Genomic DNA, 27710 nt, shown 5'->3' on the forward strand with positions numbered 1-27710 from the left:
TGTCTGAAGCCTAGCAAAGTTGCAGCACATGGCTCTTGGCCATGCGTAAACACTGTGCCGAGGACTCATGGTAACGAAACAGTTAAACAAGATGTGACAGAAACTGACAGAAATTTACTAGCTAGTAATTTATCAACTGGTATGATCAGGAGTGATCAGAGATAACTTAGGTGTTATCTCTGATCACTCCTTAGTCCTTGACTACTGTGTGTGTGGTCATGCCACCCATCAAGGTTAGCATACTCAAGTGACTCATGAGTAAGATAATATTGTACTGGAATATAATGTATTTTTCTAATCAAACATATCTTGGAAAATATTTCATTCAAAATAATAGGATTATACCCACTACTCACAAATAATAGCACCACTAAATGCTTATAAATAAGACGTCAATAAAAACAACATAGGTAGTCAGGAATTGTCTCCTCTTACAGACATCTCATCCAACAATTCATTGGAATCATGGATTTGTTTCCCCCAGTTGCCAAATAAAGTGATAAAACCGGTTAGAAATCTTGGCACGAGTACTTTGAGATGCTTAGACATCATATTTGATTTTCAAACACAAACAACCAAGAATATATGTAAGAATCATGTGATTTCACAGTTGCCCGCCCATGTAATAAAATGCATGATGAACTAACACCAGAAAGAGATAAATTGACTTCATGAATGCAAAAAGGAACAGATGTATAGCTAGTCACTCAGAAGGGGTATTGAGAGACACTGATGTATATGATGAATGTAGTTTGGTATTGCACAGCTTGCTTGTCATCTAAAGATGTCGACTGTACTTTTAGCCTGTATGTTGTGTCAGCCTGAAGAGGCAGTATAGGGGAGACGATTCCTCTACCTTAAAACACAAGGAGTACTAAAACAGACCCTAGTTGGCTAAAAACATAATATTAAAGCCGAATCAAGACAATAATATATATATAGTTATATAATATTAAACATATAAATATATTCTGCCAATATATTATGCCAATATAAATTCTATACACGTATATATTATTATATACATGCTTATATATACATGCGTATATATATATGTGCATGCAGGTTCATATACGAGCAGTAGCTGTGCATCACAGTGTTGCCCAAGTGTTAAAAATCAGCTTATAAACTAAGTAAGCTAGTAAGCTTACTAATTCCAATCTAGTAATTCGAGTAAGCTAGTTAATAGGTGCTAGGTTTGTAATGGTGGTTGGCCATGACGTTTCATAAGCATTGTTGTCCAGCTCCAGCTATTCTAATAATAACTATAGCCGGAATGACAGACAGACATACTTTGGGAAATATATATCTAGATATATATATACACACACACGTGTATATAAATACATGTATGTGTATATATATATAAATATTATATATGTATATTTATATAACTCAATGTTTGTCTGTCATTCGTCTGTCCAGTTAAAGCAATAAATTTTTAGCAACAAAAAATCACTTTTGCAGTGAATTTGAACTCACGAAATTGAAATCACAAGTCTACTAACAAGTGCTAAGCCGTTCTTATTATTCCCATCGCTCTTATCATATACTGTATATCCTTTTTGCAATTGCACACTCTAAATGTGCACTTTTTATTATTTATTAATATTACTTTTGTTATTTTTTCAAATATTTTTAAAAGCTAATTTTTTTACCATCACCTATTTTTTTAAAGAATAATTTTCAAATTTGCCGTTTCAATTGTGCCATTACACTCATATTTCCAGTTTCAGTAAATCTGTAAAAGCTAAATGCTTTTTACATGAATAATTGTATTATCTGTAGTAGGAATTGTCTCCACATTCTCTCTCCATTCGGTCAGACAAAGTACTAGACAAAGAAAGTTTATTTTTTCTCTTAATTTATTTCAACTGCACAAAAACACTTTTCTCATGATATGAAGTTTAAAAGTTAGAATAGTAAATGCATGTGTTGAATAAAAATAAGTTTTCTGCGCAAAGACTTTTTTATTACCCATCCATCCAAACTTTTAATATAACGAACTTTTGCTGCAAAAGTAACATTCAGCTAGTATATATATATATATATATATACATATATATATATATATATGTATATATATATATATACATGTATATATATATACATCTAGCATATATATATATATACTAGCAGAATGCCCGACAATGAATAACAGTAATAAAAAAAAATTGGAAAAAAAGTTGATCAATAGTTTCATTACCCAATGAATTTGAGTAACCTAAGCTAGTAACTATAATAAGAGATTGTTTATTTCATCTGAAGCCAACGTAAGGAAAAAATATTGCCTCATGATCCCTCACACAATCATAACCTTCAAGTGTGCTAGCTGAAGCGTGCTATTTTAACCAATCAGCATTAAAGATTGGCAAGTACATAGTTATGTGCACAGGTATTCCATAATAATGTGTAGGTAGACGTGTAGTAGTCTAATTAATGGATAGCACACCTGTCTGCAGAACTGGAGGCTCAGCATTAAAATCCAGTGCGAAACAGATTTTTCGTTTTTAAAACTCTATCACTATAACTGGTCACACAAATGACAGACAAATACTGAGATTCATATATACACATAGATATATACATATAAAACTAGATGATTATTTAGATAATTATATATATATATATATATATCTAAAACTAGATGACTTCTAAGACTAAAATTTCTCGTGGCAGCTACAATGTTGCTTCATGCTTAGCGCTCGTCAGGGCTGAGGAGAGTTAAGCATGAAACAACTACTAGTTACTAAGACAAGCTCAATAATAGCAGGCCAAGAGCAGACAACTACAAATACAAGTTAAATAGTATCATAAAAATGATAAACAGCTACCAAAACTAGTTCAACATCAGCATACTAAGGGTAGACAATTACTAAGGCCAGTTCAATATCAGCATGCCAAGAGCAGACAACTACAAACCCAGGTTCAATAGTGACATAGAAATGATAAACAATCACCAGAACTAGTTCAACATCACCATACAAAAGGTAGACAATTACTAAGACTTGTTCATTACCAACTTAGAAGCACTTACCAAACTCAACACGTATACCGAAGCTGTCAAGGTCATTCTCAGCAATAATAAAGTCAGTATTGAGAAGCTGATCGTGATTCTGGTTGTAGGCAGTCAGTCTGAGCAGGTCCTGGAAAGAAGAGAGTAGATAAGAGTAACTAGTGGAACAGAAAGTAATACAGTGATATTCCGTTACTCCTATAGAGCAACTCTACACAAATTATGTATAGCATATGCATGGCTACAATTCCAGCTTTATTATTAGTTAGTGATGTTTTAGAGACTGTTAGACCTTCAGCTTTTTTGCTGCCATAAGTATCCGTTACAATTTTTCACTCTGCTATTGCGTACTCAACTAAATGTTGTCAGTTGCGGTGACACAACCTTTTATTATTTGCTACATTTGACGATGTTTGTAGAGACACACTGTAAATTCTCAATTAATTATTTCACCACATAACCACTCTATGCAATTGTCACCATTTGCCTATAGTTGTCTTCCAGCTTAGGAATTGTTATTCACCCGTACATAAATATACGTACATCATTTATGGCGCGTGCGCATAAATTTATATAAGTTATATATTTATAAATGCATCAATGTTTATACCATATACAGTAGACTCCTATATACAGTAGACTCCTATATACAGTAGACTCCTATATACAGTAGACTTCAATATACAAAAGACTCCTATATACAGTAGACTCCTATATACAGTAGACTTCTATATACAGTAGACTCCTATATACAGTAGACTCCTATATACAGTAGACTTTTATATACAGTAGACTCCTATATACAGTAGAATCCTATATACAGTAGACTCCTATATACAATAGACTTCTATATACAGTAGACTCCTATATACAGTAGACTCCTATTTACAGTAGACTCCTATATACAGTAGACTCCTATATACAGTAGACTCCTATATACAGTAGACTCTTATATACAGTAGACTCCTATATACAGTAGACTCCTATATACAATAGACTCCTATATACAGTAGACTCCTATATACAGTAGACTCCTATATACACTAGACTCCTATATACAGTAGATTCCTATATACAGTAGACTCCTATATACAGTAGACTCCTATAACAGAAAAAACTTTTTACATAAATTCCGTTTAACGTAAAGAGTTTATTTAAAGTTTTTGTTTCATATTATGCAAGAAATTCCATATAACCGAAAACGTCGAGTCGGTGCAAATTCTCAAAATCGATTTGAATAAGGAAAGTCTCATAGCCTTAGAAATATTATTTTCTCTCCTGCTGCACTTGGAAGAGAAAACAATGTATGGCGGTATCACTATTATACTATTATACATATAGATACTAGTACCATTGTGGTCTAGCGCGACGTGAGAGATCATCAGGTATGACGACAAAGCGCAGAGAATAAGTAGGTGCACAACTATTCTGAAACACCTAGAAGTGGCTGATCGGTGCACGCGTTAGTGGTGGTCTACCAAGTTGAACTTCTTGAGTTGGAGTCTCATTGAAAGTAATCGCTTATTCCAACTTTTAACCCTGGCTTCAAATGGACAGACACAGCTCTTATTATATTAAAGGTATATTTTTATTTTATCTTACACTCATACAAAAATTTTTCTCTGCAGCATAGACCTTGCTGCGTAACAAAATGTGAAACAATCGATCTAAATTGACATTGCAGGTGTGCGCTATCCTTAACTTAATATGAAATTACCGTAATCATAGGTGTATGATCAAGGTAAAGTGATAAGAAAAAAGAGAGAAGTTGTCGATACAAACCCACAATACCACAGTTACTGTACAGTCATTGAAGTAAAAAGTTATGTTCTTTTTTTTACTCTTTGAAGGCCTAAATTAGTGATTTTGGAATGATCTTAGAACAGATTAAGCAAATCAAATGTATTTTACGGTTTGCATAACGTAAAATCCCTACAGGGTAACCGCTCTGGGAACGGATTATTTATGTTGTAGGAGCGTCTACTGCATTGCAGCTCGATATTATAATGGTCAAAGTTGACAGCACATTGCTAAGGTCTTCACAGTTTAATGCTTCATTTCTAAGTCTGACATAATATGACAAGAAAAGATAACTCCAAGGCTACAAATAGTAACATACATTGGAATTCAGAAAACACACTTTCCTTGCAATATGTAAAACAAAAGACAATTATCTTTATGATAAAGTAACTCAAGTGCAATAAAAGTGGTAAGTTTATGCCACATGTGCTTACCTGTCTGGCTGGAACACCAGAAGGTATAGCGAGGGTGTGGAACTCTATGACATCAACAAACATTCCACTAAGGCAAGGCAACTCCGGTCTTTCTGAGCATGGCAACCCACAGCCTCTGCAAAAAAATATTTATAGTTTATTCTCCTACAGTATTACATGTCTGACACTTTGATGCTATCTACGAATTCACCAACAAGGACACAAAGTACTTCCTGCAGCTGGTTGGCTATAATGCTCGTATAAGTCTGTTAGTGAAGCTTTGAGGTTGACCCTTGACCCTGTGGGTTTATTGAACGAGTCAGAAATTCCTCAAAGATCAGGGGGATTACTTAAGGCTTAGCTTACTGCAGACAGAGTCTGCGGATGTTTTAAGGAGCATTGTTGCGCAACCAATATCTCTATAAGCCTTGGCTGAGCACGTCTGACCACCCTGGTGATGGGACCATGACAACTGGAGACATTCTCAGCTGTACAAAGCAATGTAAGGTTAAATACCAATCCTGGCACCACCAGTGGCCTCATTTAGGAATTGAACCCCAATCTATTGTTAGCAGGTCAGGAGTGCTAGACCACTAGACCACCACTGCTCTTGAGGTTATGGAGTACAATAAGGGTATCAGATTACAAGTTTTAGCTAGTCAATCCAAGTGATATTAAAAATGAAAAAGAGGAATGCTTCACTGACATATTAAATCCCAAATATTTATAGAGAAGGTATCTTTGACCATATCTACACTGACCTACACTGACCTACACTGACTTACGCTCATGACCTACATATGAGGGCTGCCAAAGTTTCAAGTATTCTAAAAAACTAACAAGTGTTCAGATGTTCATTCAGTGATGTGATCCCACTACTCAGAGCTAATATACTATTTGCCCTTCAAATGACCTTGAAGGTAACACCCTTGAAATGGGTTAGACAATAGTCTAAAACAGTTTAATAGCCTCTCTTGAGCAGCAGATGATCACCTAAACCGACAGCAGTTGTATTTGGTAGCCATGTTTGATTTACTTTCACAGAGTAATTTAATGTTACTCACCCAGAATTTAGTCTGACATAATCAGTTGGGCATTGGACATCGATGCATTGATAAGTTCCTCTCTGGTTAAAACACTTCTGGTCCAGTCCACAGTGTATGTTCAATTCTCTGCACTCGTCTCGATCTGCCAGTAAATTTTAACAGTTAAACTAGGGTTATGCTACAGAATCAATAAATGGCTGACAGGCGTGTGTGTGATTCCATTTATTTAGTCAATGAAATAAAGTCACAGACAAGGTTTGAAAATTTCTCTTCAAATATACACATGCGCTACCAGGTGTATAGAATTATGGTTCCTGTAAACCAGGAGTGCCATACAAAACTGCAATTCAATTGAACTAATAATTAATTGATAGTTTAAAATTTGCAAGAAAAAACAGTGTTAATCATTAAATTTTGAATTAAATCACCAAAATATTTTGCATTATATTTATTTATTATATATTATTATATAATATATATCATTATATTTATTAAATTATATTGAATTAAGTTGCTGATTAATAGTTTAATGAGTAATTTAGGGCAATTATTAATGAACTACAACCCCGCTGTGAACTCGGTATAAATAAGGAAGGACAACTCCAAGATCCAAAATGTCAAAAAGGTTTCAACGATCAAATATAGACAAATTAGTAAAACTTCTCAACACAAAACTTATTTGACTAACTACTGCCCACACAAATTTTTTGACTGAAATGTTTTTGATTTGACAAAACGTTATGTTGCTTTTGGATAAAATAATTTCAGATTAATGCTAAAGAAAACTGTAAGAGATGATTTTACAATAATATTGTCTGCTGATGTCTGACAGCACACAAACCTGTGTAATCTTGATGGTTAAATCTGATCCATACAAAAATGATTTGAGCCAATTTTCTTACCCTTGACACAGATTTGAAACATTCAAAGCATTCAGTTTGATAAACCCTCAAATCTCCATTCATATCCTTCAAAAATAAATATAAGTGTGCAACAGCGTAAGATGATGTATGAATAATACTCACCTATACAAGACCTGCCGGTAGATGTCAGAGAGAATCCCATTGGACAAACACATTGGAATGAGCCATCAAGATTCCTGCACTGATACTGACAAAGGCCAGGCCTGGCGCACTCATTCAGGTCTAGTAAGAAACAATCAGCAGGATTCAAGCATTCAATGACAGAACTAGTGGATGTTTTATATGAGATTAACACTGAGAATAAGGTAGACCAAGAGTAGACAAATCTTAATGCAAAAGCTGATATAGCCAGATACTTGAAGGTTGACTTGCAACAAAATTCACATTACAGTTATTTGATATGAAAGATTCACCATGTCTTACCATGTCTGTTGTGTTGTAGGTGCCACATATGTGGAAAGGTGATTACAAGCTCTTAAAAGATCAAAAACGAACAGAAAATCGCAGCCACACGAGACCACCGTAGTTTGGATTCTCTTTCCAAAACGGCTCAAATGTGACGTAGCTGTGGTAGATGGTTTCTGTTTACACTTTCATGCAACCTTATTCGTCGAAATAATTTCACAAATATACTTCACGCATTCAATAAAACCATGTCTATTGTTTTACGCGTCTGTTTCATCGTCATTGTAATGCTGTCACTTTTAGCAGTGATATCTTATAACTTACCGTAAAAATTCGTTTAATTTTTTAGCCTTACCTTGAAGGAGTACATATCATCGTCTGATAATCATGACGAGCCTGTTGGTCACTTGTGATAATCGAAAAGTGCTGCAGAAATTATTTGCGAAGTATTGGGTCACATGATCAGATTACGACTTGACGATTAGACCAAACCGAAACAAAACTGTAAAGTAGCGAGCATCTATATTTGATACGGGGTCTTCGGTAAAACCCGAAGTGTTTGTCATAAACTAGTGCTACGATAAGTTTTATGTTGAGCTTTTTATTGGCCTTTCAATTCACGTGAGAACATCACGTGACAAGACAATAACCAAATTTCATGACTACGACAGAGAAATAAAGAGATTCCAATCTACGGCGGCTTTTCGTTTTTTAGCTTCTAAGAGCTTGTAATCACATTCCCACATATTTGGCACCTACAACACAACAGAGTAAAACATGATGAATCTTTTGATACCAAATAACTGTAATGTGAATTTTGTTGCAAGTCAACCTTTAAGGATGTGTGTTGGAAAGGACGAGTAAGTTGGCATTGTACATGTAGTAGATAATAAAGATATATATGTAATATAAAAGATTTATCTGTCTAGAGCCCACATGAATGTCACGACTCAGTTTTCACCCCATAAAATCATAGACAAGCTAAGCCGAATTTAACCCTTCAGCATGTAGGAGTTGTCTGATCATATACCAGACAACTCTTAGTCTCCCTATCTAATCCGTTCCCTAACTTTTTCGCTACAGAATATTTTTTGCTTGAAAGAATTAATTTTGTCAGAACAATTTGTAGCTGATGTGCACTCAGTACTTCCACAAGCTGGAGTATGTGTCCTGAAGCTTCAATGTAAAGTTTTTTGAAATCATCAGAAAATTCTGCACAAGAATCAATGCAGTCGAAGTAAGGAAGCCATGTTTAATGTATTTTTTCTATTTTAGTGAAACCGGCTGAAAAAGAAAAGTTCTATCGTTTTCGCAGTTTGACCGGAATGCCATTTTCTAATACAAAAATAGAGTTATCAGAAATATCTGATGTTCAAATTTGAAGGATTTCAATGTGAATTATGAGTAAAAAAAAAACTCAATTACTTCATTTTTAATGGCAAAATAATAACCAAAGATCTTAAATTTACTGTAGCAAAATTTTTGGTGGTTTTGTTAATTCTATGTAATCAATGTTTGTTGTATAGGTAGTAAGGTAAACTGTTTCAACAGCTTTCCATCTTGAAAGAGTTAAACCATATGAGCCTGTTCAGCCTTCTGATAACAGGATGTGAAGACAAATTCAACATACCGACACATGGTCTGCCTGGCCCGTCAGTCCTGTAGCCTTTCCTACAGCTGCAGGTGTATGTGCCATTTAGGTTGTTACAAATCTGGTTATAGGTACACTTGTGGGTGCCTCTGGCACACTCGTCCTGGTCTGTCAAAAAGTACATAACAACTGTCAGCATTTACTGATACAACTGCTTGTGAGCTTCATAATCGCTGGGTGAATATAAAAGTGATTTTGCCTCGAGGTACTGTTCAACTATTGTGTTTTATTCCATGATAAAAAGCACAACCACTTTTATCCTATTCAGCTGTGAGGCATGCGAAGTAATAATCTATGTATATATATATATATATATATATATATATAAATCTCAAAATTTGTCATCATCTGTCCAGCTAGAGCGGTTAAAATCTAGCAATGAAAAATCTGTATCACAAAGGATTTGATCTCAGAACCTCCTGTTCATACAACGACAAGCTAACCCATTAAGCTACACAGGATGCAATGAATTCATTGTGCTATATGAGACATCTGACTTAAAATACGCATAGCGGCTCTGTGTTATGTGTAATGTCAGCAAAGCTTGCTCTCACAGCTCTTATTAGTAAGTTTAGCAATATGGATACTAGCTTACTCAAATTAGTCATTGGCAATTACATTACATTAACCAATGGTAACTACATTACCTGCCGCTGTTTATAAGCTGTTTTTAATACCCGTGCAACACCGAGAATTTGGCTAGTCTTTACTTTAATAAGAACCGTGTCAGTCCATCCAAAGTAATGCTAAGAGCGTTAGGAAAAGGATTACCCACACAGACCACTAAAAATATTTGGTTTCAAAACTGTCTGGTTCCTGTGAACCAGCCTCTTAAACACCCACCTGCTGGTAATCTGATTGAAAATAAATGAAATCCAATGGGAACATCGTGCTTACTGCTTGAAATCAATACAGGAGTCATATGTTCTATATATCTACAGATAACTCCAATCGCTAACCCAGTAGGTACAGGGGTATAGCTTGATAACCAGCTACATGTAGGTAATAAAATCTTTTCTAACCAATCCGGCAGTAAGAATGACTCACCTACACATTTACCATCCGCAGTCTGGTCTAGACCTGCAGGGCACTTCATAAGACATTCAAACTTCCCACTCTCAGCTGGTAGATCCTTACACTGCTCATCAGCTCTGCAAGTGTCAAGGCCTTCTTCGCATTCATTCACATCTGCAAAAACAGGACAGATATTTATGACAGGGTTTGATGGTGACTATCATGAGTACTGTGTCGTGTAATAAATAAGTGAAAATGTTCATTTTTCATCATTTACAAAAGATTTTGTTGAGAGATTTAATGAGTCTTTTTCTAACTGAAAATACGGGATTTAATCTCTCTCATAGAAAAACCCTGTTCTACCCTTTTCTATATTGATGTTGAAAAAAAATTTAATGAAAGAAGCAAACTATATTATCACGGTTGGCCATATTTGGACGATGATTGACTGCTTTAATTATTTTTATATTACTGTTTATAACTATATTATATTGCTTATTACAGTGACTAATTAACAACTTACCCACAAGCAAGAGAACTAACAATAGAGCTAATAATAGAGCTAATAATAGGGCTAATAATAGAGATAACAATAGAATTAACATTAGATTTAACAATAGAATTACCAATACAACTAACAATAGAACTACCAATATAACAAACAATAGAAGTAACAACTTACTCTCACACATTCCACCAACTAGTCGCATACCATCTGGACATAGGCATTTATATCCACCTGCTGTGTTTTGACAAGTATGGGAACAAGGAGGAGACAATCGCTGGCACTCGTTGATGTCAATACAACGAGAGCTGCAAAACAGGATGGGTGTACAAATTAGTTAAAACTCATTCTCTGTGTATGGCCTGATCTAACTGGAATCACTTAATCGATACAGACAACCAGAAGGCAGCAAGCAGCAACCAAAACCTTAAGTACATATAACGAAACTATTCTTATCAACATTACAAACTATAACTATCTCAAAGATTATGAGTGCAGTCATACCATGACATGCGTGTGCCCCATCATATGAGAAAATCGAGATACAGTAATACTTCAACTTACGAGTGCTCCAACGTACGAGAAACTTGAGATACGAGCCAGCTTTTAAGCAAGTTTTAGCACTAACATACGAGCCATGTTTGAGATACGAGCACGTGAGTCAGTTGCTAAGTATGCCGGAGGTGTTTTATGAGAACAGCATCACTCTGTATTTTTCAACTGCTCAGGTTATATTTTTGTACCATGTTTTTTGTGCCCGATTTTCAGTGCAGAATTATGTGAATTAAAAGTACTGTGCGTAGACTGAAAGTTTGCCAGTAAAATTAAATACAAAGAAAAAGCAAATGATAACAATTATTAAACGGAAAATTATTGAAAAAATATGCGAAATGTGTATGCGTGATTGAGCTAGCTCAGCAATACGACAGAAATACATCCACAATTAAACAGAAGGATTATATTCAGGGCATTTATTTAGTTCGCAAAAGGACTAACCATGGTTTCTAAACGGCGCAGCGATCTTCACGACCGCTGATGGAGAGACTGCTCAGGCATTGGATAAAAGATCAACAATTGGCCGGTGACAGCGTAACTGAACGACGCTATGTGAAAAGGCCGGTACCAAAACTATAAACATTCGGACAAGTTGGCTAGTGGTCGTACATTAACCGTTTGTGACGACCCCTGTGTTCGTACTAATCGCAACATGTTGAATGGGCGACAAAGACAAACGTCCTTAGATAGGCTTATCTTAAAACGGCCGGCTAGTCGTGAAAGCAAAACAAAGGAAAAATTAGCTAACTAGCGAGAAACTTGAAACTATGAACGCCGAAGAAATTTTAAATACGTTAAGTTAAAAATGAAAGTTTGCTTTTAGGTTTGCTTCTAAGTTTGTCTTTTAAGACTTTGATAAGATCCAAATTTATCAAAGTCAACTGTTGTAATGAAGGATAACTCTCTATAACTCCCTAGGATATCTCCCTCTCTGGCAAATGCTAGCGTTAGCTGCTATTGTATGTATTTAATTTTACATTTTAATTAATCACATTTTTTTGCATTATTTTTATTTGTTGCTTTTTAAAAATTTGTGGTAAGTTAGGACAATAACCAACATGTTCTTTCTGTTACAATATCTTGTTTTGAGTGTTTTATTTGCAATTTTTAGAGTATGGAAACCAATCAATATATATTTAATTGTTCTATATATAAATAAATTGCACCAACATGCGAGTAAATTGACATACGAGCTCAGTCTCGGAACGCATTAAGCTCGTAAGTCGAAGTATGACTGTACAAGCAAATTTGTGCAAGTATTTATTTTGAGATACGAGAAATCTTTACAATACGAGCGTGTGAGCTGATTCTCGATGAACCTTAATAGCCAAGTATTTAAGAGGTCGCTTTGAATAACAGCTTCACTCGGTCTTTCTCATCGAATCAGTTTGAAAAAAGTTTTAAAAAAGTTGGCTAAAGGTTATAGTGAAAGCGAGACAATAAATGCCAAACAGGAAGTAGATAATAAAAAATTAAGACAAAATTAAAGCTAAGTTTAATAAAAGATTAAAACTTAGATTTGTGTGCGTTTAGTAAACTAAATTCATTTAAGTTCAAAGTTTATGATATGTTAGGTAGCATCACATGAGACTAGTGTACCGAACGCGTTGCTGTCAAGTCTCTCTCACACCGCTGTTAACCACTGCGTCTGTCTTAAAGGTAACAACTCCATACAGCACTGTACATAGTAGTGTACACAGTAATGTTACATTTTATTGCAGATCATAACCATTAAATAGGTATTTGTTACTTTTTTAGCATAGGTACTAAATTACAACAACTAAAAACACATTTTTCAAGCGTAATATTCTGTTTTTAGGTGGTTTTTCATAGTATGTGAACAGATTAATTTGTATTTAGTTATTTTATATATAAGATATTGCTTTGAGATATGAGAACATTGACATATGAGCTCAGCCCCAGAATGCATCAAGCTCGTATATCAAGGTATGACTGTATAACCAGTGAGAGTGTCCGTAGCTGCCACGCGACCAATTAAATTGTACAGCACTATATGCTAACCAATCAGATTGTGCTGGTACATGACAAATAATGGTCTTGTCAACACCTACACAAAAACTAATAAAATTGCACCAAATTATGCAGCAACCAATAAGGTTAAGATATATGTACCAAAAGTATCAATGCCATCTAAACAGCCAACTTTTGAAAAAGTCTCCGCTAAGATAAAATGTTGCTAGTAAGGTAATAGTGTAACAGCATGAAAATTTGTCTCCCCAACCCACAGAGTTAGGGAGACAACCCTTTATAGCGCAGGATATATGCATATATGCTCACCGTCCGTACAGCCTAAATCCAAATCTACACTTGCACTGGTAACTGCCTTGTAGGTTTACGCACTTCTGATCGCAGATCGAATCTGACGATGCTTTGCACTCATCTATGTCTGCAATGTACCAGATGAAATATTGGTTCTTGACACGAGTTGACTCGTACAATCTCAACAAAATAACACGTTATCAAAGGTTGAAAAAAAGTAAAACACAAACTGCCTCTGATCGTAACAAAATACTTATATTTCATCACACGATTAGTCACTCTTATTTACTAGATGAATGACCGGCGTTGCTTTGTTAAAAAAGTCTTTGCACAGAAAATTTATTTTTATTCAACTTATAACAACAGTTACCATTCTAACTTTCAAACTTCATATCATCAGAAAAGTGTTTTGTGCAGTTGAAATAAATTGAAAGAAAAAATAAAACAACTGTAAAGGTTTTCAAACTATTTCAAACAACTGTAACTTTTGAATTTCATATTTTGAAAAAAAGTGTTTTGTGCAGTTGATATAAATTAATAGAAAAAATAGAACAACTGTGAAAGTGTTTAAATAGAAATGTGAAATAATTAGCAAGTCTTGTAATGGCTAAATTAGTAATGGCTAAAGTCTGTTTTTCTACGCAGTTTGCAGCATGCAATTTCAAACTGAGAATTCTGACAGTATGTAGTTTCTAACTTATTTACTTTAATAGAAATAAAATTAGGCATTGCAAAGTTTTCACTGGGAGTTGCCTACTCACTATTTCATCCTCAAATACTTCAGACAAGGTAATAATAATATTTAAACCTCTTAAATAATATGACAGATGTTTATGCTCACACAAAAAAGTTCTAAAACCGCAATATCTTTTAATATCATTAATTAAATTAATTCATTATCTTTAAACATCTTTTTATTGGCATCATTATTGGTTATCATCAACAAATGATGTTTCTCATTGCATGCCAAAAAAGTTATTATTGAGTAAAGAATTATTGAGTGTTTTAAAAGTTTATAATCTAATAGTATTGCGGAAGAGGCAGGTTAGTGAATTGAAGGTTGTAGTAACAGAAAGTTCATAAACTGAAGCATATGACAGTGAATGTAGTGTGTCGGCATCATGCAATAGAAAACGATGTTTGTCTTATGTCTGGAGGGATAAATACGAATATTCTGGGCATATTTTATGCAGGGTTTTAAAACCTGTAACACAAATGCAGAAATGAGCAAGTTTGGGATAAAACATGTTCAAAGATTTTGTGATGTAATTGGTGGAAGTTTGGTGAGCTGGAATACGTGATCGGCAGAACATAAGTCTTAGCATATACAGTCAAACATGGATAACTCGCCCACGGATAGCTCGAACACATGGTTAATTCGAACGGTTTCTTTGGTCCATTCCCACGTAATGATAAATTGCTATAGATAAATCGAACTCAACACTGTTAATTCGAACTGTTTTTTGCCCAACGGTTACCGAAACGGTTATCGCTTTAGAAAATCACTTTATTCCAAGCCATAGAGGTAAACCTCAACTTTTCGTAATTCATAAGCGTCGTTATTACCACCATCGGCAAAATACTTTTGTCAACGACTTTTCTAAAGGTTTGGTGAAATTTGATTTATACCAAACATTCGCTTAGCGATCGCCCTTCGGAAGCAAGGTAGAGTGAGGTAATCTTTGCATAAACATCAAGAAAAATCGGCAAAATTGATCGTGGGTAAAACGCTCAAAAGAAAAAGATGTCTTTTCTTGTGAGCATTTCAACAACGATCAAGTTTTGCCAATGTCAATCTAAAAAACCTCCTGGCCATAACATCACCTCAAGCAACAAACCAATCTCAAGTGATAGAAAAATCTCTATACTTTTTGATAAAATCGTTTTAAACTTTACATTAGAAGCATTTAATTTGAAACAAGCCATTTGTGCTTTTGATTTATATTATAGTTTGTATATGTACATGTATCTACTAATAAATAAGTAAATACACGGACTTGTGACAGTGCTCTGATAACTTGAACGCTCTGATAATTCGAACACTTTCGCTCGGTCTCGTGAAGTTCGAGTTATCTATGTTTGACTGTATTTCTGTAAGAGGAATATCTTGGATAAAAGTACATTTAAAAACCTTTTAGTTGACTTCTTATTATTTTGATAAGTTTCACTGGAGACATTTGGTAGTTTAGAAGTTGTAGAGACTTTTTTATACGCTGGATTAAAAACTTCAATAAAGATATCGATTATAAGCCTGTAAATAAGAATTTTCTTTTCTTAAAAAAGTGCAGACAACTGCGGATATGTAATAGTGAAGACGATTACCAATGCAAGAGAGACCATCCTCTGTTCTAGTATAACCATCCGAGCACTTGGCCAGGCACTTGTAACTCCCCTGCGTATTGATACACTCCTGAGATCTATGACAGCGAGCCAGCCCAATTGCACACTCATCGATGTCTGCAAGTAGAGTACATAGCTTTGTACGCTAGTAGAGTACATGCGTACGCTGTATAGCTATAGTACAGATCTATACAGCGATCATGTGTACAGAGTTCTCAGCTTCATTAACTCTATCTGAGATGCTATCCGCTATTTACGGTTAAGTGAAGGATCAGCAAATTGTTGCATCATTTTTTTAAATTTGAACACAATTAATTTAGCAATCGTCTTATTTAACTAAATAAATTAATGATAATGATAAATTCATAAAAATCTGCTTCAACTTTGTGCCTTGTCTCATCTAACGGCCGCCTTATATACTGAAATATTTGGTATTATTGTTAGACAGCTTTTAGAAATCAAATAATAATATTTGTTAATTACCAAAAAATACCAATAAAATAGTAAAAGGCTGAAATAATAGACAAAGCGCAGCTTGTGTCAGATGACACGTGTCACCATGCTGTGGTGAATATGACAATTGATATATGAGTAAGTATATATAAGTACATGTATATATATAGGCAATTTAAGTGACAGTAAAATGGGTACCTTGGCAGGTTTTAGCATCAGACATGAGAGTGAGGCCTGTAGGGCAGGAGCACCTATAACCACCCGCAGTGTTAGCACACTGGTGAGAACAGGGACTCAGTCTAGAGCACTCATCAGTATCTACATAGGTGGATAGAATAATGATATTATTTAGTTGTAATCAATTAATTTTTTCTATATTTAGAGCCATGTCCATCCAGTGCAGCACTTGGAGCATTATTAAATAAATGCTTTGCATAGGAACTGAACTTGGGTATCAAAGTTTTTCAGCCAAACGCTCTACCAACTCGGCCTTATGACCTCCTTGTAACATCATGGAATAGTTGCACACATAGTTAATACATATAACAATCTCTCACAGCACACGGGACTACCAGCTTGCTAGTATACATAGAAATTGATTCAATACCATAGACTTAGAAACATAGATGAAGGGAACAGTAGCCACAACAATGATGAGATGAAGGATAAGCTCGTGAATAACAGGCTAGATGTCATACCTTGACAATATGGTCCAGACTCTTGGAAAATGAAACCATTCGGACACTGATTGGGGTTGTCTCCAGGCTCCACGTATGCCCGCATGTCAAATGACAAGCTCTATAAAAATGACATGGAGATACAGGTGCTAATATCAACACTGAGTTTACTAAATAAATTGTCAACTGCTAACATACAATATGCAACGAGCTGCAATAACAAAGCACAATACATAACAAATAATAATAATGCATAGTAATAAAGGAAGTCATACCTAGACATATGCTAACCAATTGAATTGTTCGTGGCTATATATTAACCAATGAGGGCATTTGCATCCATAGACTTCATCCACTAACTTAGTTGAACGTTTCACATTGCTAGGGGTCAGCAATTGTTAAAGTACATATAACAAGAAAATAAACCAATAAATTTCTGACTAAATTTATTTATTGAAAACTTACGAGCTAATCTTTGAGGTTTTGAATGCAACATTTTACAATGCTATCTGGTGTGTCGACACGAATCGACTTTTCTGTTACACGTGTTCACAGTTGCGCAAGATTAGACTGTGAATGTACAAGTAATACAATAACAAAGCAAATGACATTTAAAAAGACAAAACATATGAACCATACTAAATGAATTTATACTGTTGCAGCCATCACAAGTACGGGAATATCACAGACGCAAACTTGGAAAAGATGCAAACAAAAGGCATTTAGACTGACCTGGCTTTGAGAGCTGTAGCCAGCAGATGGCTGGAGCACATTAAGTCTCTGAACTAAGAAAGGCATCTTGTCATATTTGGTCTCATCATAGAATATCGTGTGGTTCCAAGCGTATGGAAGAAGTCGCCCGTCCACACGGAAGAGTCTGGAGCTCGAACCGTATATTTTGCCTGTAAATGAAAGAAAACTAATGCAGAGCAGGAATGATGTCCATGCAATAGTTGCTTTTGGCTATTGTGTTGTAGCATAACACATTTTTGTTCTGTCGATCTCTCTGCAACTATAAGCATCATAATCACACTTTCGCTTGATCTGAACATTTTAATCGTGATCAAGTTTTATAGATTTTAATCTTAAACCATCCTGGCAGTCAGATCACCTCAAACATCAAAAACAATTGCGAATGATAGAAAAATATCGATTCTCTTTGATAAAATCTACTGAAATCGAGTGCAAGGTTATCATAAACTATAATCAGTGATCAATCTTTTTGTATAAGTACTAAAGTACTTTTGTTGCTATTCTATATACTTTATATATATAAAAAATATATAAAATTTATATATTTTTTCACTACAAAAGCTAAGATGCAATTATATACCAACAACAAATTTGCTATAATAATACTCACCTGGACCAGTCTGTATGTAGTCCTCTATATAAGGTTCCAGTGTTACAGCCGATCCGAGAGGGAATTCCGGGATACTACCTGAGACCATGATGTCCACTTGAAATATTCCATTGGAGTCGAGCCCCCTTGCTACATGGTTCAGTTTCACAACCTCCCCTACAAATATTAATTAATAGGAATTAATTAAACTTAAATTAATTAATGGGTTTAAGCTTACTTATAAATTATATTTTACTAAATTACAAATCGGGTAACTGCTCAGAAAGTTTGTATATTTTTCCTATAAATATTTGTGTATGAATTTCAGATGACTCCAGTTTTCAATCACTTGTGACAAATATTGTGTGTAACCAATATTTGTCACACCACTGCAGCACTACAGAGTTGCAAGGAATCCATTTTTGCTAAATTATTTCAGCCAATTGGATAATCACAGACTGACACTGTTGTTGATAATGACAAATTTTCATGATCAAATCATTAGACGGCTGTTTAATGTATACACCAAGCATTACTTTGTTTACAATGAATTCTATCGGCTGATTACCATTTTAAACAAATTGTATGTTATAAATCACTTTTTTTGTATGTTTTCTGCCTTTCATTTTGTATAACGATTTTTAAAACTAAAGAGCCTAACTGTAAGTTCCGTTACAATTATATTTATTGAGCAGGGTTTTAGATTACACTAATGAGTAATGTATATCACACCAAACTAGTTATTACAATGTTTAATATTATAATATTATATAATAAAAGTGGCGATTTTAAAATCGTCTACCTTAAAAATCACTACCAAACAATTACATCGCCATATCGTGAATGACAATAAAAAGAATAACCTGGCTGTCTCTGCAAAGGAAGTGACAAGTTGATAAACTAACCTGTGGTGAATTCAACTTGCGACTCTCGGTGGAAATTTCCATCTGTTAGTGTGTAGCCATTATGGGCTCCACCCATTTCAAACGCTGTTGTCCAATAGAATGAAGATATGAGAGAGCTGAGCAATCGCATTGGACTTCCTGTATAAAACAGGGACTAGATTATACATTGTGAACAACGATAGAGACCTCTAGTGTCAACTCTAGGACTCAACCAGTGTCCAAAATGGGTCCCAAGATTCACCACTCACATATCATAGACAGTAACTCTCCTTCAGAACTTCGAAAAAATCCATTCCAAACGAATAAAAATTTCACAAAATATTTAAATAATCGCAAATATTTTATGGTGCTAAAGATAATCTTGCATAAGATTTTAGCAGGTTTTATCAGAAAATATCGATATTTTTCAATAAATCACTCGTAACTGTTTTTGATGTTTGAGTTGATCTGACTGCCAGGATGTTTTAAGATTAAAATCGATAGAACGTGATCACGATTATAATGATTAAAATGCAATTGAAATTATAATGATTATAATGCTCAGAAGAAATATACATGCAAAATGATGTCACTAGTTGCTATTGTTGCTATAGTTAATATCGGCTATTGCGTTTAAGTTGCAGCATTATCCGTCTCTATTCTGTCAATCTCTTTGTAACTGTAGATGCCAAAATCTCACTGTCGTTTGATCTGAGCTTTTACACTGCGATCAAGTTTTGTCAATTTTAATCTTGAAATATCCTGGTAGTCAGATCACTTCGCTCATAAAAACAGTCACAAATGATAGAAAAATACCGATACTTTCTGATAGAATCTACTAAATGTTATGTAAGTTCATATTTCAACCGCTTTTTGTTGTTCTAACTAACCTCTTGTTTCTAAAATTTCATACAAGTAATTATTTCAATTGCAAATGATGATCTGGTGAGACAAAATGATTAATCAGCTTGGCCTTGTTTCATATTGTTGTAACATGCGCGGTGAAAATGGGTGGGAGGTCATAATAAAAAGTTCAACACCCTCATAGCCTTACCTAAGACTGGAGGGAGCTGAGCTATGTCACCCATGATTATTGTAGCCTCATCTCCACTCAAAGCTGGAGTGATGAGTACATCCAGTAAAGCCATTGGTTCGATGACTATGCCATTGATCTCACCAAGGACATTTCCTCTGCCAACTGTTGGTGTTGGAGCTGAAAATATCAATGTCTTGCAAAATTTAACCAACCGTTATTTAACTAATAGTATGATAAAAACTATGACACTAAGTTAAATTCTGAAAATCAGTATACAGTCGATTTGACCTAAGAGTGCCCCAACATACAAGAAAATTGAGATATGACCAAAATTTTGAGCAATTTTTTATTTTGAAATACAAAAAAGCTTTGAGATACATGTACAAGCATACAAGCCGGTGCTCTATGCGGCCAGTAAATAGCTATGTATGCAAGCAGTCGCTTTTGAGAACTGCATCGCTTGGTCAACTGTGAGAGCACTTTCAATAGACATTTTCTGTTGCACTGAATATCACATTAAAAATCCAACCTTGCAGGACTCAATGAAACACAGAAATCAAATAAAGTAAATAGTTTTTTTTTCAATCTCTTTTAAAGATGTGGTGTTTTAGAGATAAATTAAGAAACTCAATGATGGCAGTACACTGAGTCAGATAGAGTCACTGAGTTACACTGAGTCAGATAGAGTCACTGAGTTACACTGAGTCAGATAGAGTCACTGAGTTACACTGAGTCAGATAGAGTCACTGAGTTACACTGAGTCAGATAGAGTCACTGAGTTACACTGAGTCAGATAGAGTCACTGAGTTACACTGAGTCAGATAGAGTCACTGAGTTACACTGAGTCAGATAGAGTCACTGAGTTACACTGAGTCAGATAGAGTCACTGAGTTACACTGAGTCAGATAGAGTGTGTATATTTGTTATGAATAAAAAACCATTAAGTTTAGTGTAAAGCTCTTGTTGCTGAGGAGAAGAACCTTTCTAAGTTTGTATATTTTTTTATTCTTCATAGTGAAGAACTTCAATCAGTGTGTCAATAGAAACTAATGTTCTGTCAGCAGCCATGTTTCATATCTTGGTTGGTTAGAAGTGCCCGAGGTATTTCGGCAATATCTCAAAATATAATAGGCTGATAAACTTCAACCTTCAGAATCATACAGTATACCAACCATATAAGCCATATATACAACCATAACTTCGTAATCCTACATAAATTGGAAGTACAGAAAACCAAACTGAAACTATAAAGCCGAGTTTACCCAAATCGGGTGAGAATTTCAGGTATTTTGGGAATATCTCAAGGACTAGAGCAATAAACTTGAAACTTTGGAATTATACTGAAAAAATATTATATTACATATTCCAAATGTAGCAACAAAAATTTCATAATTCTATGTGAACAAGAAGCACAGAAAAACAAACCCAAACTTCGCAGTCAAGTTTACTCGAGCATAGGACCAGGTGGAAACAATTCCCGAATTATCTCCGACCTTCGAAGTGTTACAGACCACCCAAGCTGAGTCAGACCACCCACCTATTTACAAACAACACGAAAGTTACTAGTTTGCTATTCGTCAGCCAACTAGCCCTGACTTACATCGACAATCTGCTGCAGAGCAGCGGTCCGTTTCTTCACTTTTGCCATCACACTGTTGACTTCCTGATACAGGCTGGAGGCAACTCCTCTCCCTTCTTCGCACACCCTCTCCACAACTCACTGAGCACTCTGACCAGCTCTCCCAGTTTGTCCAAACTCCCTCTACAATAGAATGTTCTCTTTGACATACGAAAAGAATAAACTAACAAACACTGCGAGCTGAAGAGAATTCATAGAGAGAATTCATAAAGTACAGATCTATGAAAACTTTAAAAATTTTATGAGCAGAACTGTATAATGCTGACAAACATACATACATAAACAACAGTGAGAAGCACAAAGTAATCAACATAAAAACAGCACAAATATGTCTAAACATAGGCTAAGAATATAGAATGATGCAGATAAACTTTTTTATAATGCTACCATTATGTAGACTGAGTTCCATCCAACTACCCTCAACGTCTAAGCCTATTGTATAGGATTTGATGATCCATCAATCATATATCAATACAAGTTTCAATTATCAATTATTTCAAACATAACAGTTTACAATAATTTCAATAAATACACTGTTTACATATACTGGAGGACTGCTAGGATATTGATTGATGCACTGCGTAGCGGTTTCACGAATATGATTTTATAGCATTGTAAGCATAAACAGGCCAATCACACTACATCATTACATATTAAATGTAAAAATATTATTACAGATTATACATACAAATATTATGACATGTACAGTGAAACTCGGATAACTCAAACTTCAAGGGACCGAGCAAAAGTGTTCGAATTATCAGAGTGTTCAAGTTATCAGAGCACTGTCACAAGTCCATGTATTTACTTATTTATTAGTAGATACATGAACATATACAAACTATAATATAAATCAAAAGCACAAATGGCTTGTTTCAAATTAAATGCTTTTAATGTAAAGTTTAAAACGTTTTTATCAAAAAGTATAGAGATTTTTCTATCACTTGAGATTGGTTTGTTGTTTGAGGTGATGTTATTGCCAGGACGATTTTTAGATTGACATTGGCAAAACTTGATCGTTGCTGAAATGCTCAAAAGAAAAGACATCTTTTTCTTTTGAGCGTTTTACCCACGATCAATTTTCCCGTTTTTTCTTGAAGTTTATGCAAAGATTACCTTACTTTACCTGGCATTCGGTAAGAGCAACACTCCGAGGCAGTTCAATTAAAAGTTTTACGAGGTTTACGGTACATTGTATATCACTAACGTTTTTTGAATGGATACTTATTGAATGTACACACGTATTCTGTGTTTAGGTTAAACGATGAATAGTTTTTTTTAGCTAAGACAACGTATACGTTTAATTACAACAATTTTTAAGACGTTTTAAACATTCAACATTCCGACGTTGATTCAACACGGAATCAACGTCGGAAAACTATTCATCACGGGCTAGCCGGGTCACGCACTCAAGGATTTTCGCCACGCAAATACAAAACAAAAACAACATGCTGTTTTTGTTTTGTATGTGCGTGGCGAAAATCCTTGCGCCCGTGACCCGGCTAGCCCGTGCTATTCATCGTATAGCAGTATAAATCAAATTTCACCAAACCTTTAGAACAGTCGTTGACAAAAATATTTTGCCGATGGAGGTAGTAACGACGCTTATGAATTACGAAAAGTTGAGGTTTACCTCTATGGCTTGGAATAAAGTGATTTTCTAAAGCGATAGTAACCGTTTCGGTAGCCGTTGGGCAAAAAAACAGTTCGAATTAACAGTGTTGAGTTCGAGTTATATAGAGCCATTTATCATTGCGTGGGAACGGACCAAGCAAATCCAGTCGAGTTAACCATGTGTTCGCTATATCCGAGGGCGAGTTATCCATGTTTCACTGTAATATGTAAAAATATTATGGCATATTATATATATAAGAATTATGACATATATAAAAAAAATTTATAACATATTATATATACAAATATTATTACATATTATTTACACAAATATTATTATATACTATATAAAAGTATTATAACATATTATACATGTATATACAATATTATTACATATTATATATACAAATATTATTACATATTATTTATACAAATGTTATTATATACTATATAAAAATATTATTACATTTTATTTATACAATATTATTACATATTATATATACAATATAATGACATATTATTATATCTGAGCATATTAACCTGGACAAGACTGTGAGTTGCATGCCCCTGTCTCCTGCCTTGCACCAATACATGACCTGCCACCGAGTTGAGGAGCTGGATTATCACAGGCCCTGAATCGTTTCCTTTGACCTCCATTACATGGCAGCGTGCACTCTCCCCACTGCTGCCAGCCAGACCAATTGCCATGGACTACAAGGTAATAACAAAATCTAGCTATCTTTTTCGCTTAGCTCACAGGGAACATAGTCTACTACTCACAGGGAACTGAGTCTTTTTAATTTGAGCATTTTGTGATCTACTACAGCTATTGTATTTAATCAAAATAGATTTCCAGTTATTATGTTTTTATTTTAAGTTTTGTGTTCGAGCACTTGACCATTTTCATATACAAAAATGAGCTAAATCACATGATGAAAATTATCAAGAATTAATAATGAATAATAATCACAGATAAAATTTTCATCATTTTTACCCTATTTAGAGGTTGAGCAAATCTTATAGTAATTAAAAATAAAATTAAAATTGTTAGTAAAATTGGCAACTAAAACTCATTGAATAAACTAAAACAAACAGAAAATCTCTAACTCAACAGTTGGTGAAAACATATATTAAAATGAGAATCGTCTACTCGCAAAAAAAGTAGACAATTTTTATGACACAAAAGCTGCTCCATATAATAATGCGAGAGAAGTGAGCCTACGCATCAAACACCAGAGGTAAGGCTTAAAAAGTATGAAACATAGGATCATGGTTAAAAATAATCTAGTTCAAGGTCATTAAGTAAAGGCTAGCTTGATCCTCACTACAGATCCTGTATAAGGCTAGCGTAGAGTGAAAATATGTTTGCTTTCCACGCAGTCACATAGTCTGTTTGACGATAATTTTACCGTTATTATTGGCGTAACCTCCAATTTGTTATTACGATAATAAGCAAGGACACCGACATAAAAATGATCATTTTTAGAGTAAAATCTTTCAACTTTATAGATACTACATGTAGATTAGTTTTACGGTTAATAACATTGTTACTATTATTATAGTTATTTTTACTGATCCTCACAGGCTGGAAAAATTGGTATTGATTGATTTCTTAGAAGCTTCAAGAAATCTATAGTTCATCTTCAGAAAGCTTCAATTAATAATTTTAACTAATATTGAAATATGAACTTTAATTCAGTAATAAAAATTAATAAATTAATTCATATACCTCAAGTCACAACGTTTTTTACCAAGAGCTTCAACGGTATAACTATTAGCTTAGAAAAGCATTGCCACGAGGTAAATATAAAATAAGAGTTGTTTACTCTTGTTCTAGTAACAATTCAAAAAAAGAGGAGACAATTCTTTATCTTGATTTAAAACTATTTATGTACTGTAATTTATGATTTATTGTCATCGAACTTTTATAAAGTGGTCTATTGCTAGCTATTCGGTAAAAAGGTCACAAATCTTCCTACAAATAGAGTACTGGGCACTCTGATAAAATAACTGTTCATCTAAACTTCCAGATAATAAGAATGTGACAAGAAGGTTTGTTCAAATGATTCCAGAATTATGGAACCACATATATTCGCTTTAAAGAACCATCGCTTAGCAGTATCAAAGCTAAAAATACAGCATGAATTTTAGTCAAGAAGATATAAGGAGTTTAACAGTTACCAGTTTAATTATTTAATCAACCTGACTAAAAACAACTGCTATCATTATTATTATTGTTGCTGTTAAAATTGATTTGACTATTATAATTATTGCAATTTTTTAATATTCTAATCAGTATTACCCTTAATATTATTATTATTATCCAAACACAGTTATCATTATTACTATCTTCGAAGATAGTAATATATAATAATATAATGATATGAAATATAATGGTAATAATATTATTATCATCATTATTACTATTATCCAAACACAATTATCATTATTACTATCTTCGAAGGTTTGCAAATACACAAGTGACTGCTAGCGTAATTTAACAATGTTGTTTGATTTTTAAGAGTTGCCTTCTTTTTCTGGTAGTAAATTTGAAAGAAGCAAGCCTATTGTCATATTAGTCTAGCGCCATTTTTTCAAATTACAAACTTTGGAGCTTTGAAATTAAAAAGTTTCTTGACCCGACTGAGTCATGATAGCAAGTTTGCTTACAAGCAAACATTAATCCGCTCTGACTAGCCAATTCGTTCCCGATATGACAACTTGAAAATACAAAACGTTGCATATTTGCTATGCAGAAGGTAAAAAAGGAATAAAAGAGCATTGAAAGGGTGAGGGATACATAGGAAAGTAATAGACGGTATGTTTAGAGCGTGTGGGTGTCTGCGCAAGTTTGGATTTCCGGGTAATGTAGGTCATCCATGGTATATGGGTCAAGGTGAAAGGTCTATTGAGTGTATAGCTAATGTATATAATGACTGACTGTATTAGTGCTATAATCAGTGGGGACGAGACTTGAGTGACTTTTACTACAGGTGAAGAGAGGGTGGGTGCTTAGTCTCCCTACTTTATACTTACTGCTCAGTAAGTCCATGAAGAATACAAAACTCAAATAAATTTAATGGATGAACGTGTGAAATAGCTCCTGGTTTGGCCAAAGGACAGTCAACTTGCAAATGGTGTTTGTAGGACAACAGACAAGATGGCGAAAAAATGTGACCACTGGCATTGCCAAGAGGAAGTAATAATAGACAATACTTGCATTAGCGTTTTAATAAAAATATAATAATTGTTATCTTATTTAGATGGTGGGAAAATTTCATGAAAATTAGAAAATATTTTCATTTTTTTTATAAAATTGGAAAAAAGCTCATTGAATAAACTAAAACAAATGGAATATCTCTAACCTATCAGTCAACATTATGTATAAAATAGGAATCATCTACTCACAGAAAAGGTAGATAACTTCATATTAACTAACTTACGAACAGCCACTAACTAAATTGGTAGCAAGCTATTACTGCAGGAAACACATTTTGTTTCTATGACACTTAAAAGTATGCATTTGAATAGAAACTAACGATGTGCCAGATGAGATTAGAATCAATAAGCTATTATTTTATTGGTTGGTTTAAAAATACCACATAGCACAACTAAATGTTATATAATTATCTTTTTTAATTATAAAGAAAAACCAAAGGAAATAAAAATATGACAAGTTTACTAAACAACACAAGCTCTCAATTATATTATAATATTATACGCACATCTTGAGAGATTATTAAGGCGCCCTACAAATATCATTTGCAGATGGAATACCTGAAAAAAGATGACAACTTCACATAACCTCCAAACTTACCTTTAGATCCAACTCATAGTGTAGGTGTCTATCTTCTCAGGCCCATGCTGCAGTAAGCGATATAGAAACAAAGCTATGCAAAGCTGTTAGTAGACATTCCAAGCGCTAAGGGAAGGTAACTGCAAATATGCATAAGGATAAAGTGAATAAACAAGCAATATTTGTTTATGAACTGGAAGCGGGAAGTTGGAAAATTTTTAAATTTTTAGTTCAAAATTAAACAATTTTAAACAGAAAATTTAAAGTGAAAGAATTGCTTTTTATTGAAAAGTTATAGCGAATGTGCATAATACTGTGGGT

General features: G+C 34.2%; 1 protein-coding gene across 1 annotated transcript in view; it reads right to left on the bottom strand.

Moving 5' to 3' along the window:
* Positions 1 to 285: 285 nt before the first annotated feature.
* LOC137398081 (hemicentin-1-like) overlaps positions 286 to 27710 on the bottom strand; it is a 150611-nt gene continuing 123186 nt past the window's right edge. Inside the window, exons 57-74 of the mRNA XM_068084186.1 lie at positions 24134 to 24304; positions 21941 to 22102; positions 20359 to 20517; positions 19326 to 19463; positions 18442 to 18597; positions 17811 to 17980; positions 17100 to 17199; positions 16600 to 16719; positions 15931 to 16065; positions 13627 to 13735; positions 10951 to 11081; positions 10302 to 10442; positions 9234 to 9362; positions 7301 to 7420; positions 6294 to 6417; positions 5251 to 5365; positions 3038 to 3146; positions 286 to 856 (exon numbers count right to left, since the gene is read on the bottom strand). Coding sequence (XP_067940287.1) covers positions 708 to 856; positions 3038 to 3146; positions 5251 to 5365; positions 6294 to 6417; positions 7301 to 7420; positions 9234 to 9362; positions 10302 to 10442; positions 10951 to 11081; positions 13627 to 13735; positions 15931 to 16065; positions 16600 to 16719; positions 17100 to 17199; positions 17811 to 17980; positions 18442 to 18597; positions 19326 to 19463; positions 20359 to 20517; positions 21941 to 22102; positions 24134 to 24304 — 2438 coding nt within the window. The 3' untranslated portion in view covers positions 286 to 707. The remainder of the gene's footprint in view (positions 857 to 3037; positions 3147 to 5250; positions 5366 to 6293; positions 6418 to 7300; positions 7421 to 9233; positions 9363 to 10301; positions 10443 to 10950; positions 11082 to 13626; positions 13736 to 15930; positions 16066 to 16599; positions 16720 to 17099; positions 17200 to 17810; positions 17981 to 18441; positions 18598 to 19325; positions 19464 to 20358; positions 20518 to 21940; positions 22103 to 24133; positions 24305 to 27710) is intronic.

The sequence above is a fragment of the Watersipora subatra genome, chromosome 6 (genome assembly GCF_963576615.1).
Source record: "Watersipora subatra chromosome 6, tzWatSuba1.1, whole genome shotgun sequence".
NCBI lineage: Eukaryota > Metazoa > Bryozoa > Gymnolaemata > Cheilostomatida > Watersiporidae > Watersipora > Watersipora subatra.